This window comes from Durio zibethinus, chromosome 11 (assembly GCF_047325235.1).
Source record: "Durio zibethinus cultivar Kanyao isolate XHJ-2024 chromosome 11, ASM4732523v1, whole genome shotgun sequence".
In the NCBI taxonomy this organism is placed as follows: Eukaryota; Viridiplantae; Streptophyta; class Magnoliopsida; order Malvales; family Malvaceae; genus Durio; species Durio zibethinus.
Window position 1 is genome coordinate 21,983,603 of NC_143172.1, and position 15,848 is coordinate 21,999,450.

General features: G+C 29.1%; 1 protein-coding gene across 3 annotated transcripts; it reads left to right on the top strand.

The window, feature by feature from the left end:
* Positions 1-11,857: 11,857 nt before the first annotated feature.
* On the top strand, positions 11,858-15,847 carry LOC111290164 (triose phosphate/phosphate translocator, non-green plastid, chloroplastic-like). Of its 3 annotated transcripts, none has more exons than XR_016346493.1 (9): positions 11,858-12,411; positions 13,064-13,186; positions 13,281-13,433; positions 13,777-13,862; positions 14,022-14,106; positions 14,275-14,394; positions 14,511-14,698; positions 15,239-15,368; positions 15,464-15,847. XR_016346493.1 is itself a non-coding variant. In XM_022881522.2 (9 exons), exons 1-9 carry the CDS (start codon positions 12,016-12,018, stop codon positions 15,538-15,540), a joined length of 1,239 nt encoding a protein of 412 aa, XP_022737257.2. In that variant the 5' UTR covers positions 11,858-12,015; the 3' UTR covers positions 15,541-15,847. The 3 variants fall into 3 exon arrangements, 2 of the variants coding, with proteins under 2 accessions (XP_022737257.2, XP_022737258.2); XM_022881522.2 differs by having other exon boundaries at positions 14,511-14,579; XM_022881523.2 differs by lacking the exons at positions 14,275-14,394; positions 14,511-14,698.
* Position 15,848: the final 1 nt, after the last annotated feature.

Here is a 15,848-nt window from a genome sequence, read left to right on the forward strand (position 1 = left end):
AGAAAGGCCATAGAGCTACATAGCAGGTATAATTTCTTTTTTTCTTTTTTACATTAAAAGGTTAAATTCAATATAAAAGATCAACTTGTGATTGTGGCTAGAAAAAATGACTTGTTAGTAACCCAACCTATGAATACTTCCTATGTAGAAGTTACAGAAGAATCATTGGAGTGTTCTTATTGATCATTTAAACTTGTTAATGCTATAGGTGAAGGATCCAAGCTATACCAATTAGAGTTCAATAGAATCATGATCAGTCATATGATTAATAAAGGTTGGAACCCTGGAGTTATGCTGGGCAAAAGTCTGTAGGGGATAAAAAAATTACCAATGATTACAGATAATAGTGAAAAATTAGGCCTAAGGTATGAAGTTAAAGAATGAGAGATAAAGAGGATGCGAGATAATAAGAGAAGAAGAAATACGACGAGAAACATGCTAATGGTTATTCCGCACTTGCATGAAATATTTAGGCCTAAAGGATAAAAGTACCCAAGAGTGAAGGAAAATGCTAAAGAGGAATTAGGCAGTGAAGTTGCTTTCATTAAACTATCCATCAAGATGATAGGCGAAGAAGTTTAAAAAAGAAGAGGTGTTGGTTCATCCATATCCACCAAACTTTGAATTAAAAAATTAGAGTGTCATCCAAATACTTGCTGTCCTTGATGCCTTTTTAATGTAATTACAACTATCAATTGCTTATGCCCAAAAGCATTAGGATGGTCTTTTATGTATAGGCCTCTTATTATCTATTATCTCAATACAAAAATAAGAGTATGCATTTTATTCATTTCTTCTATTCAATCTATATTTTTTTCCATAAAAGCATTTTGTCAATACTTTTCATTTCATTTAATTTCAAGTCCTCAAATGAATATGAAGATAATCATGATAATAATTAAATATTTAATTTTAAAATTTCAATTAATGCTGATGAACTTGATACTAAAGAGGACTTTGAATAATATACTTTACCTCAAGATTTAATGAGATTGATTGAATAAGAGAATAAATCTATTGAGCCTTATTAGGAAGTTATTGAGATGATCAATTTAAGGGATGATGAGAATAAGAAGGAGGTTAAGATCGACACATTGTTTACATTTATTAATAAACAAAAGTTAGAAGATTTATTTCAAGAATTTGTAGATATGTTTGCTTGATCTTATCAGGATATGCCTAGGCTTAGCATTGAAATAGTGAAACATAGGCTACCTTTAAAGCTTGAATTAGGCTTGTTCATCAAAAATTGAGAAGAATGAAGCTTGAAATGCTATTAAAGATTAAAGAAGAGATAAAAAAGTAGTTTAATACAGGCTTTTTACAAGTGACTAAATATCCTAAGTGGGCAACTAACATAGTACCTATTCCTAAAAAAGATGAAAAGGTACAAATGTGAGTGGATTATCGTGATTTGAACAAGGCTAGCCCAAATGATAATTTTTTTCTACCTGATATTAATACATTGGTGGATAATACAATATAACATTCAATTTTCTCTTTTATGGATGGATTCTCAGGTAATAATTAGATAAAAATGACCTTGGATGACATAGAAAAAACCACTTTGGTAACTATGTGGGGTACCTTTTATTATAAGTTTATACCTTTTGGATTGAAAAATGCTAGGGTAACTTATCAAAGGGTTATGGTGACAGTCTTTCACAATATGATGCATAAAAAAATTGAGGTATATGTGGACGACATGATCACAAAGTCTCGAGAAAGAGAAAACCATGTAGTTAACATCAAAAAATTGTTTGAAAGGTTAAGAAAATTTCAGCATAAGCTAAATCCATCCAAATGTACATTCGAAGCCAAGTTAGAGAAGTTGCTAGACTTCATGGTTAGTGAAAGAAGAATCAAAGTTGACTCGGACAAGATATGGGCCATCAAGAACCTATCAAGTACAACAAAAAAAGTTTAAGATTTTTTAGGCAAATTAAATTATATTTCTCAATTTGTTTCCCAACTTACCTTCAAATACGATATCATCTTTAAACTCTTTCAAAAGAACAACTTTAGTGAATGGCATATAGCATGTTAAGAAGCTTTTGATAAGTTTAAGTAATACTTGTCAAACCCTCTAGTAATAGTACCACATGTTTCGAAGAAATCATTAATTCTATATTTGGTCATACATGATAAGTCAATGGGATGTATGTTGGGTAACAAGATGAATCTAATAGAAGGGAAAAAGTTATTTACTACTTGAGTAAGAAATTCACAGAGCATAAGTTCAAGTATTCATCATTGGAGAAAATGTGTTGCACTTTAGCTTAGATAGTTAGAAGACTCAGGCAGTATATGCTTTATCATACCACTTGGCTTATAGCTAAATTGGACCAATCAAGTACATCTTTGAGAAACCAGCATTGTTAAGGAGAATTGCAAGATGACAAGTAATACTTTTGGAGTATAATATTGTATATGTGAGCTAAAAGGTAATCAAATAAAGTGTTATTGCAAAATTCCTTGCGAATTATGTTATAAAAAATAATGAGCCAATGAAACTTAATTTTTTGGATGAAGAATTAATGGCCATCTTAAAAATAGTGGAAGAAAATGACGATGAAAAGTCATAAAGAATGTACTTTAATGGGGCTATTAATGCCTTAAGGCATGAAATTGGGATAATTTTGATATCTCTTGAATGGCGTTATTATCCCATTATAGCAAGGTTAAACGTTACTTGCACCAATAATATGGCTGAATATGAGACTTGTGTTATAGGTTTACAAGCTACTTTGGATAAAAAAAATTAAGATCCTAAAGATGTTTAGAGACTCAGCTTTTGTTATTTATCAACTAAAAAGAGAATGGGACAAACGAGATTTGAAGCTTATCCCATACCATAAGTATATCTCAAAATTATACAAGCAATTTGAGGAAGTCCAATTTGAACATTTACCTTGTGAAAAAAATCAGATTGCAAATGCTTTAGCTACTCTGGCTGTAATAATCGAATTGATGACAACATTAAAATTCAACTTGTTAGGTTGGATGTCAGGGACATGCTAGTACATTAGACTAATGTAGAGGAGAAAAAAATGGAAAGCTTTGGTACTATGAAATCTTACAATACTTAAGGAATCAGCAATACCCAAATCATGCAACAAAGAATGATAAAGAGTCCTGAGGAGATTGGCTATGGGATTTTTCTTAGATGGAAAGGTTCTTTATAAGAAAAGCAAAGATCAGGTGTTATTGTATTGTGTAAATGCAATTGAGGCAAAAAAGATTATTAAGGATGTGCATGATGAGATATGTGAAGCACATGTAAATGGACACATGATGACAAGATAGATTATGAGGACTGGATATTACTAGTTAACAATGAAAAGTGAATGCATCAATTATGCTTAGAAATGTCACAAATACTAGATTTATGTTGATAAAATCCATGCTCTGCCTATTGCTTTATATGTTTTGGCACCACCTTGGCCATTTTCTATGTAGGTCATAGATGTCATTGGTCCCATCACCCCAAAAGCATCAAACATGAATAGATTTATTTTTATGATGATTGATTACTTCACTAAATGGGTCAAAATAGCTTGTTTTACAAATATGACATGATCAATGGTCTATAGATTTATCAAGAAAGAAATAATTTATAGATATAGACTCTCTAAGAGGATCATTTCAGATAATACTAAAAATTTAAATAGTAAGATGATGCAAGAAATATATGCTCAATTCAAAATTAAACACCATAATTCAACACCATACTATCTAAAGATGAATAAGACGATAGAAGTGGCAAACAAGAACATCAAAAGGATTTTGGAAAAAATAACTGAGATGTATAGAGATTAGCATAAGAAATTATAGTTTGTTTTGCATGTTTATCGAACGTCAATACGTACTTCTATCGGGCCAATTCTGTTTCCCATGGTTTATAGGATAAAGGCTGTATTGCTAGTGAAAATAAAAATCCTATCTTTAAGAGTTTGAAGAGAAGTAGGATTAGAAAAAGCTAAATGGATTTAAAAGCGCTATAAGTAACTAAACTTTATTGAAGAGAAGAGACTAGCGACGCTATATCATGGTCAATTATATCAGAAAAAGATAATAAGAGCTCATGATAAAAAGGTTTGACTTTATCAATTTTGAAAGAAAAAGTTAGTGTTGAAAAAAATTCTATCAAGTCAGTATGATAATAGAAAAAAGTGGACTTCAAATTGAGAAGGGTCGTATATTGTTAAAAAGAATTTTTTTGAGAGGAACATTAATTTTAACGAAAATGGATAGAGATGATCTCCACAATCCCATAAGTTTTAATGTTATGAAGAAGAACTTTACTTTAAAAAAAAAAGAGAGAAAAAAAAGAGTCTAAGTCAAAAACCCAAAGGGTGTTTGAACTAAATAGAGGTTTATTTAAGTTAAAAATCTGTAAAGGTAACTTGGATAAAAAGGATACAATATCATTTGGGAAAACCAAAATTGGTATATTTTGAAAGACTTTGAAATGCTGAGGGCATCATATGGTTGAGTTTTTTTGAAGAAATTTGAGATATTATCATGTTTATCTGATTGTTTGTCTTGGAGCATTGTTATCCTAAATAACCATTTCTATATGCCTTTATCTTGTCCCGTTGCCATTATTTGTAATATGCTTCTTCTCCAAATAAATGATATTCATTTCATTCTATTCATGTCTCACTTTTAATCCTTGTTTTTTTTTTTTCTATTTAAATGCTTTACCATGAATAGAATAAATGTATAATTTGCATTTTATATTTTGAAATTGGGATAAAGATTAATAATTGAACAATATCATAAGAGACTATATATTACTTTGGGAGAGTTGAAAGAGACGAGGGTAAAAGATGAAATCTTCAAAGTTTAGTAAAGACATTATTTTTGAAAGTTCCTCCAAAAGATGAAAATAAGTGCCCGTTTTAAATGGATTTGATTTTGTTCCCCTCGTTGGAAATATAAAGAGTTTGGGATACAAAAGAAAGAATCTTGACAACCTTAGTACCACAATCAAAATTTCATTTAGTGACATCTATGTATTGGCATTAATTAGCATTTGCATAAGGCAAGCATTTTTGAATAATCAATGTTATTTGTTACATTTGCATCATTTGTAATATCATCTATTACATACAAAATTTTGAATTTGAAGAAAAGTGTCAAACTTGTGATTTTAAGAAAATTTTTTGCATTATTTTAAAACCTCCAAATAAGATCTGTAAGACGTCGAGGCATGTTTTTTGTTTTTTACCTTAGCTTGGTCCAAGTCATTTTAGTTTTTTGATCTAGTTCAATCTCGATAACTCATTTTTGACCTTGGCTCGTTCCAAGTCACTTTAGTTTTTCGACATGTGGTTGAGTCCTAGTCATTCATTCTCGACCTTGGCTTGATCTAAGTCATTTTATTTTTCAAACCTATAATTTAGTTCGGTCACTCGTTTCAACCTTGGCTCAGTCCAAGTAATTTTTTTTCAAATCTGCAATTCAGTCTCGATCACTCATTTTTTACCTTAGCTCGATCTAGGTTAATTCATTTTTTGAACTTATGGTTAAATCTCGATCACTAATTTTGATCTCAGCTCAGTCCAAAGCATTTTTATTTTCAGACATGTGGTTCAATCCCGGTTACTTATTTTGATCTCAATTCGGTTTAAATCATTTTATTTTCAAGCTTGTGGTTTATTCCTGGTTGCTCATTTTTTATCTTGGCTTGATCTAAGCCAATTTATTTTTCTGACCTGCGATTCAACCCCAGTCATTTACCTTCAGCCATGTTTCAATCCAGAACATTTAATTTTCTGACTCGTGGCTCAATCTCGATCATCTTCATTTATTTTGACAGCTCTAAATCATTTTTTTCTTTGACTCAGTTCAGTTGTTTTTACATTCTAATTTAACTTTGTTTAAATTATTTTAATTTTGAACTTTGATTTGCTTTTTTGATCATTGGTTGTAATGGTTGTCTATGTCTTTGCATCATTCATGTTTCATAAAAATACGTGAAGACAGAAAACTGTAGACACCCATTTTCATTTGGGATATGATCAATTTATTTATCTGGATCTCTTTGGGCTCGTTAGGCCTTGGAAGAATTCATGTTTGGGCTTTTACAACTTTTTTTATTTCATTTAGGCTATGAGCTTAATAATTGTTGATTGGATTCGAGCTTTAGCCCAACCAAATTGTATTATTATTATTATTATTATTATTATTATTATTATTATTATTATTATTATTATTATCATCATTATAATCATTATCATCATCATCATCATCATTATTTAATTATTTTTATTTTATTTTTAAATTTTCTTTTCTTTCATTCATTCACATATTATTCTTTAATAAGAAAACTGAAAGAAAATAAAGGAAAGTGAATCAAATAATTTTTTGGAATCCCGTTTGTGAATTAGGCAAAAAGGGTTTTGGAATCTATTTGCATAAAATCTGGAAACCACAATCAAATGGAAGGCATTGACCTGAATAAAACAAAAATCAAATCCCATGATTTGAGCCTTAATTGAATCGGTAAGCCCTAAAAATTCTATTAAAAAAGGCTATAAATCAAGCGCAAATACACATCAAACGGGGGGAGGAAAAAAGAAAGATAGAGAAAGGCTAATAGAGATTTTTTGCACTTAGGTTTTTGGGAATCGTTTTGATTTCTAGGTTTTTGCTTTTGAATTTGTTTTTTGGGATTAGGTTTTTTGGTAGGTATTTTAGGATTATTCAAGGATTTTCTAAGCTTTGTGTTTGTGAATCTTGTTGTTTAGGATTTAGGTTCTTCGTTTAAGGTTTATGGGTTTTTTTTGGGATTTTTTTAGGTTTTTAGGAAATTTTCAGTTGAAAATTCCAAAAAAAGGTTAAGATTTCTAGTGAAAAGTTAAAGATTTCAGTAACTGAAATTTGAAATTTTAGTCAACTTTTGAATTTTTTTGCCAGTGCCAGTTGAAGCTATAGAAAGAGATTAGAGGATTTAGGTTGGAGAAAGTATGGGAACGTGGAATCTGAAAGAAGAAAAAAAAGATTTGCTTTTAAAAGACCATCAAACGACACCGTTTAACTAGTCCAAGAAATCCCCATGTTTTTAAACAGATAACCTAGAACCTGCGCACCTGTGTGCGACTCGATTCCCTTTTAGCTAAGCCGTGTAGGGATTCAATCACCCCAGCCAAGCAACTAAAGCTTTTTGGTACCTGGAGCTGAGTTGTACTGCCTAATCGCCTCTCGAGCTGACTTCAAGTATTTGTTTTATTTGTTTTCCTTCTATTTATTTATTTATGTATGTATTATTTTTTTAAAATCTATATATTTTTACAGAAAAAACAACATAATTAAATAAAAGCCTTACCAATAGATTGGAAAGTAAATTTTTTAAATAGAGTTTTACCAACATATTGGAGAATCCTATAATTTTATGTATTTCAAAACAAATGGTATAAAAATTAAAAGCCTTACTAACAAATTAGAAGACCAATGCTTTTCAAAAATAAGGCTTTACTAACATTTTAGAGAGTTTTATAATTTAAAAAAAATCAAGTTTTAAAAATAAAAATAATAAAATAATATTTTTTTTATTTTTTTTCATATAATCCTACTAACAGACTAGATGATAATTTTTTAATAAAGAATCTTACCAACAGATTGTAGGATATCTTATGCTATAAAGTTGGTTTATAGTTTGTTTCCAGATGCAAAATTAAATGAATCCAAGACAGTACCTCTTCAAAGCGTGATAAATAATTTTTTTAAATACTCTTAAGGTGAAAAAATATTCTCAAATTATTACCAATATATTTGAGTGATTTAAGGAAATTTTCAATATTAAATTATTTGGTAAATTTTATATATGTTTTAAGGCTTGAATAATTCAAAATCAAACTGGTACCATCATTTGGATAAGCGCTATAAGGACACTATAACATTTCTCAAGAGTAACTGTACTCTCAAACCTAAAATCTGATTTTGTAGATTAGAATCTACTATTTAAAGAAACCTAAGTAACTATTGAGACTTCTCTTTAAATGGGATAGATTCTGTCAAGTGATCAATTACATTTAAACAAAAGATTGGTGGCGACTCCTATAGTCTATATCTAACAGTAAGTCATGGGATCTATACGTTATAATAAATAACTGCAATTTTAGATTTTTGAATTTTTTCAATTTAGAAAGCACTATGTTTATTTATATATGAAACATAGTAAAATAATTAAAATAATAACAAAATAAAATGAATATTTTCATATCAACAACATTTCTTATGTTAAAAACATAATAATTAATATAATATTATAAAATAATATTTATAATACTTTTAACTATGTTTTTTATACCAAAAAATAGTGTTTAATAACTAAGATTACATTTTTGACATAAAAAACATGATCTTTGAAAAGGCCACATTTCTAATATATATGTATACAATTACGTTTAATTAAAGATGATTTAAAAAAAAAAAAAACACACAAGTTTTGACTTTAATCAAAGATTACATTTGTACTATGCTTATACATTTGTACTATATGTATAAGCATAGTACATATATAGTCTTTGATTAAAGTCAAAAACTATGTTTTTTTATCAAAAAAACATCATCTTTAATTAAACGCAATTGTTTAATAAAGAAACGTAATGGTTAGTTGTTTTTAAACACAGTGTTTATTTTCATAGAAATATAGTATTTGTTATAAATATAGCGTTTATATATAAAAAAATATAATCTTTGATTATATTTGATTTTATAATTTTTTTTGGTGAAAGATTGAGTTTATATTTACAAAAACATAGTTTTTGACATGATTATGAAAGATATTATAATAAAAATTTTTTATTATATAATTTAAGATTTTACGAATCAAATATAAAAATTTAATATTATCATAAAAAAAATATCCCTTACAAAAAATTCACATTTTTTTAAAAATCACTCTTTCTTAAAATTTAAGATTTCATAAATTAAACATCTGCGTGACCTAAAAAAATTAAATATTAATAACCCAAATCAAATATTTATATGTATTATTTCAACTCTGGCATTGGTGTAGGTAATGCAGCCAAACAAATAATACAATCTTTCTATTATAGGTTACTTTTTTTTTTTTTCTATCATTTTTTCCCTTACCAAACCTAATAGGGTGGTCCATCTGACATCAAGGTGCAGTTGTTGAAGGACTACCCCCGCTAAAGCAAAGCTGTCGGCAATGGAGCGTGTGGTGGTTTTTGTATTAATTAGTGGAACAATCCATATAACTTTTATCATCAGCCATCCTAAAGCTCACTGTTGGCTTCCTTGAATATACAGAATGCACACCACATCAAACTATCAAGGCATTGAGATAATAATAAGTTTATTTAAGCAGCAGCCTTCACACACACAAAATACCTTGTCGCAAATTTCTTTCACATCAATATTCACTAACAATAAGAAGTTTGGTAGACAAATCTAATCACCCACTCTCCAATCTGAGCGAAGATCAAAGAGAGGCATCTAGTTTCATCTCTCCATTTCCTCCGACACCGCTCGGACTTTTTGTTCGATCTCGAAGGTCCGTCCGTTTAAAGATTTGAATAAAAATACTAAATTTGTTAAAGAATTTGAGCTAAAAATAAAATTCATTTAAAAAATAGGTCACATTTGATTTTGATATTCAATACTTGAGTATGGTGTAATCCAATTCCTTTTTTTCAATTATATATCTCTTTTCTATTTGTTTATCCTTCGTCGAATTTTTGTGAGTAAAAAGATTGATATTAGTGTATTTAATATTAAAATTTTAATTTCATTTTATAAATTACTGTTTCATAATTTTTAATATTAAAAGTAAAAAATTTATGAAAAATAATTTTGAAATATAAAAAAATAAGTTTAAAAGTGTTCTAAAATTGAAAAAAGGCATAATTTTATGACATCTAAAACAAAAAAAAAAAAACAAATAAAGAAAATGATATGGAAGAAGTAATATTATTATTTTTATATTTATGTATATTATATAAAAATAAAATATATAATATTATAATTTGAATATTAAAAATATATTAATTTATTCATGTTTTAAAATTTAATAAAAATAAAAATACTAAAAATTAAATAAAAACTATGTTTTTTTTTTTATTTAAAAAATTTGTGTGAGCAAAGACAACTTGATAGGAATTTAAGACCCTAATTATTGGACTCAACTAAATCTAATCAAACATATTAAATGTTTTTTAGCTTTGGTAATTGATATATTTATTTCGTATAAAATATATTATATTTTATAAAAAATTTATATATTATAATTTATATAAATCAAAAATATAAAATATAAATTTTAAATTTATATAATTTTTGTTAAAATTTTAAATTATATTAATTTTATATTTTTATATCATTTTTTATTTTATTATCATAATATATTGTAGATTGTCTATTGTTGTTAATCCCATATTTAGATGCTAATTTCCTCGCTTCTTTCTTCCTATTTCCTACCTACCTTCAAACTCAACCTAACCCCACTCAACGTACCTGTGACTTTAAAGTTCGTTTGGATCAGCGATTCCTTGCAGTGCGGCACGATTAAAGCACCCAATCGCGCTGAAAACTTGTTTGGATAACAGGATGTTGCGAGATTGAAGCTTGGCCATCGCACTGAAGCTCCAAGGAGCCACTGGACCTCAAGGGATCCGGTGGAAGTTTCTTCTCCAATTACACTCCACTTTTTTCCATTTTTGCCATGTTTCAATTTTTTTCCTCTTTTACCCTCCTCACTATAGTGTTGTGACAAAAATATCCTTTTCACTAACCTTTGTTTTTATTAGTTTAATATTATAATTATTTTATTCGTTCAATATAAATATTTTTATTTGTTTAATATAATAATTATTTTATTAATTTTAACACTATTTTTTGTTTTTAATTTTTATTAGCAAAACTATTAATTTATTTTAAAATAATTTAATAATTTAAATAATTTATTTTTTATAAATATTAAATAATTTAATTTTTTTATTAATATAATTTTTTATTCTTTTATCTTTAATAGTCATTCTTTTATTATAATTCATCTCACCATTATTATTATTTTTATATCCAAACACATATTTTATTACTGATTTTAATCTCATTACTACAGTATTCAATCTCACCATTATAATAATTAATCTTATTTCTACTACTATTTTTAATCTCATCGAAATTAATTTTATCCTCTATCTAAATAAACCATTAATTCACATTTAAATCTAAATATCAATTCTAATGAAATCAAATCAGTATAAATTTTTTATTAAAATTTTTTTTAATTACAATTACAATATTTTTTAATTATATTAATAATAAATTTTATTATTATTTTTAATCTTATTATAATCAATATCATCGTTCATTCAAATAAAACCTTAATATTTTAATTATCTTTTCGTGCCATCATTTTCCAATTAGCTCTAAAACCTTTTTTTTTTCTGTACACTCCCACCGTTCCCCTCTCTAAATACTCATTTATTTCACTTTTTATGTCTTTTTCTTTCACGTCACAGTTAATTTTTTTTTTTATTTTAGTATATTTTAATTTTATATTTTTTCTTACTTTCATGAGTTTAAAAAACTGATTTTTATGTTTTTTTAAGTTAAAATTTTAATTTCTAAAAATTTGTTGCTTCATAATTTTTAATATTAAAAAAATAAAAAATTATGAAAAATAATTTTAAAAAATTATGAAAAATAATTTTAAAATATAATAAAACCACAAGTTTTAGATATTAAAAAAAAACATAATTTTAAAGTTTTAAAAAAATAACGAAAGAAAATGAAATTAAAATTCATTCCACTAGTAATAAAAAAATTCTAACATATTTTCGTTTTCGCTAAAAAAACAAAAGAATTTCGGCCTGAGTCTGAAGGGACTGCGAGGGAAGCAAAGCAGGCGCAACTCCGCAAAATCTTTGTTCCCACCAACCATCTTCTGGACGGATTCCCCAAAGCTCTTCTTTTCATTTCCTTTCTCTCCCTAAATCTCCCATTTAGATCTCCCATCGAATTAAAACTACCAACAAAATGCAAAGCGCAGCGTTTTCTTTGTTTTCTCCCTCTTCTATTCCTTCTCTCAAGCTTGGAAAATTCGGCTCCAACCCTAGATTTGATCCTATTCGTGTTTCCTCTTCATTCTCCGATTCCAAACAGCCTGATCTTTCTGCTTCAAGCAATGCTGTTTCGATTCCTTCTTTGCCTAAGCGATCGTGGTCTCTCTCTTCCTCCTCCGCCTTTCCGCGCCGGGCTTGGACCTCGGTTCCTTCCGATTCCAAAGCGAACCTCTTTGAAGTTAAAGCTACGGCGGCGGAGAGTGCTGGTGAAGGTGAGAAGTCAGGTAGCTTGGCGAAGACTTTGGTGCTTGGATTGTTGTTTGGATTGTGGTACCTCTTCAATATCTACTTCAATATCTACAACAAACAGGTTCCTATAAAAAGCAATCTCTGATCTCCTTTTTCTTATATTTAGATTTCACGTTTTATTCATTTTTCCTTGGTTTTCTTTTTTGGTAGTTTTCAATTTGAATTCAATTTCAATTTGAATTTCAATTTATTACTATTTTTTAATTCTTCAAAGTTATTAGTATTTACTTTTGCATCCAATTGCACTTTCTTTTATCTTATTGCTCCTGAAAGCATAAAACCAACAACAAACCGCCTCGAAACAAATTCTGTTATAACTAAGCAATGATTGGATTGAATCATTTGGATGCTTCACATGAACCTTTAAGCTTTCATTGAATTTGCTTTTCCAGTAAAAGACTTCTTTGCACCTTAATTTTCTTTTAAATTTTTCTTCTAAACGAAAATTTCAGGAAATAGTAATAAATTGGGTTTTTTTTGGAGAACAAAATATATAGTTTTACTTTCATACATAGTAATCATGTTAGAAATAGTGTTGTATTCTGGTTATATGTTTATTTGTAATAAATTGCATGGTTTTTCTCTTTAGTATTTGCTTTACATTTTTTACACTTTCTAGGAAGCAACAAAATGCAACAATGCACAAACAAAATGGAACCTCCGGATATAATGAGGAGAATGAGTGTGATTGAATTCTGTTTCTTTGTTCGCAGGTTCTTAAAGTCTACCACTACCCTGTAACTGTCTCTGTAATTCAGTTTTCTGTTGGGACTGTTCTGGTTGTTCTAATGTGGACTTTTAATCTGTATAAGAGGCCGAAAATAACAGGTGCTCAGGTATTTGGACTTTTTTCAGGTTCAAATAGTGATTCTATTGGGGTTGTTGGTTCTTTTCTGAAATGATACTAATTTTTGGATTGTTTCTTCACAGCTTGCAGCGATTCTGCCACTTGCTGTGGTGCATATCTTGGGCAACCTCTTTACAAACATGAGTCTAGGGAAAGTGGCTGTTTCGTTCACTCACACAATTAAAGCTATGGAGCCGTTCTTCTCAGTTGTGCTTTCTGCAATGTTTTTAGGAGAGGTGTGATTTCTTGTTTAGTTATTTTCATCAATATTCTTTTCATTCACATTTTCATCTATAAATTTAAAAAATTGAGATTATAATTTATATCAATGATAAGTTATACCTATTTGAGTTTCTTTTATTATGTAATATCTCTCGAACTTGTTCAAATTGTTGATTTTATTGTTTGCATGAGTGATCATACTGCCTGTTTGAAATCCCTTTTTGTGAGAAAACTGATGCAATTTCTTCCTCTTTTTATTTGGATAAGTAATGCAATTTCATATTATAGATAACTTATTCATTGTTTATTTTTCACATTGGTTGTTCTAACTTCTATTATGATGTTTGGCTGTTACAGCTGCCTACTCTTTGGGTAGTTGGTTCCCTTTTACCAATTGTTGGAGGAGTTGCACTTGCATCTGTTACTGAGGCCTCTTTCAATTGGTAAGAATTGAATATGCTAACATGTAATATCAATATTTAACTGTGGAAACTTTTCTTTCATGTGCTATCCATTTCTGATTCTGATACAGATATCTTGATACCAAGTATTTGTTGAATTACTCTACATCATTGTAATATAACATTCTTTTTACCATAAAGGGCTGGATTTTGGAGTGCAATGGCATCCAATTTGGCAAACCAGTCTCGTAACGTTCTCAGTAAAAAAGTCATGGTTAAGAAAGAGGTAATTTTACTTTTCAATCTCTGGGATTTTGGTTGCTATGGTACTAACATTTGTTGGAGCTGAAATTCTGTTCACTGCTTGATTGATACACTGCAACGTGGTCTTTTACACTGCTAATCTAATTTTAGATTTAATAATGGCACATAACTAGCAGTTATTATGTGACAGGACTCACTGGACAACATTACCCTCTTCTCAATAATAACAATTATGTCCTTTATCTTGCTAGCCCCTGTGGCTATTTTGATGGAGGGTGTCAAGTTCACCCCTGCCTACTTGCAATCTGCTGTGAGTATTCCTGATGAGCTAAAGTTGCTATAATTGCCTGATTTCACTCTTGATAAAAAAAACGAATGTTGCATAAATTTCCTTGTAATGAGGTATACTATTATCTTGTCTAACAGGGTTTGAATGTTAAAGAAGTTGTTGTAAGAACTCTACTCGCTGCTCTTTGCTTCCATGCCTATCAGCAGGTGAGGTTTTTGCATGGTGATGGTTTTCCTGTCTTCCTTAAGAATCTCATGCATGAATACAAAGTCACAGATTACTGATAGAAGTGTGGAGAATGAAATTAAAAAGGGACAAGATTTAGGTAAGATTCTTAGGTCATTTCTTAGGTCAAGTTTGTGATGTTTCTTATTAAAAATAATCAAGAAAAAATTAAATTTGAAAATCAAAACCTATAGATTAAAAGATCTTGTTATATAGATGAAATATACAAATTTTCAAATAATTTGAACATGTTTTGATAATTTATTTAGATGGGTGTTTTTGTTGAGAATCCTAATGAAGTTTTCACCGTCAATGCACATCTATGAAATTTTATGCTTTGATGTTATTTTAATTTAATTTTTAACGTATCAATCTATCGGTTTTAATTGTTGTTTATTAACTTTAATGAGGACCTTAAGAACTTGACTTAAGTAACCTCACTGAAGTCTTTCCCTTAAAAAAGATGAAAAAATGATGGATGCAAGGGGAGTCCAGTGATTATGTTGGAAGTCTGAATGTCTCTTGTTTATTTTGAAAGTAACATCATTTTAAATTATGTCAAATTATTCTAAATGTAGCCTTAATCTTTTTTTTCTAATACATGATACTCAGTGCAATGGTGATTCAAAAAATTATGCAGGTGTCTTATATGATACTGCAAAGGGTATCCCCAGTTACTCATTCTGTAGGCAACTGTGTGAAGCGGGTGGTTGTTATCGTCAGCTCTGTTCTTTTCTTTAAGACACCTGTCTTACCAATTAATTCTCTCGGTAAAATTGCTTTTCAATAATATCTTATTGAAAGATGTCGGAGTTTTCATTCTATCGATATAAAATCTTATTGTGGTGATTTTTTTTTTTTGCAGGCACTGGGATTGCTCTTGCCGGAGTTTTCCTGTATTCTAGGGTGAAGCGCATTAAGCCAACGGCAAAGGCAGCTTAGAGGATATATGTTTCATGCCATTGATTGAAGGACTAGTTTGTAGTTTAGGCAAGAAACTTTAATAGTCAGTTTGGTTTGCATTTTCCCATTTTGATTTTTGTCCATTTTCGTCTTTGGGATAATCTTAATTCCTTTTGTGGAATGACCCTTGATTTTATCAAAGAGCCAATATCGCTGCCGAAACAGTTGTATTGGGCCTGATATATGTTCCAATGGTTCGTTGTACGATTAATTGGCTGTGGTGTAGTACAATAATTATGGGTAAGGAAAGGACAACAGGGGAAACATCCCTGTTCTTTTGAGTTAAC

What these genes read in the sequence shown, in the direction of transcription:
- LOC111290164 (XM_022881522.2), top strand. Translation starts at nt 12,016, where the DNA reads ATGCAAAGCGCAGCGTTTTCTTTGTTTTCTCCCTCTTCTATTCCTTCT. An exon ending in CTGCAATGTTTTTAGGAGAG is followed by an intron (nt 13,434 to 13,776) that starts GTGTGATTTCTT and finishes TGGCTGTTACAG; the next exon opens with CTGCCTACTCTTTGGGTAGT. An exon ending in GCTTCCATGCCTATCAGCAG is followed by an intron (nt 14,580 to 15,238) that starts GTGAGGTTTTTG and finishes AAAATTATGCAG; the next exon opens with GTGTCTTATATGATACTGCA.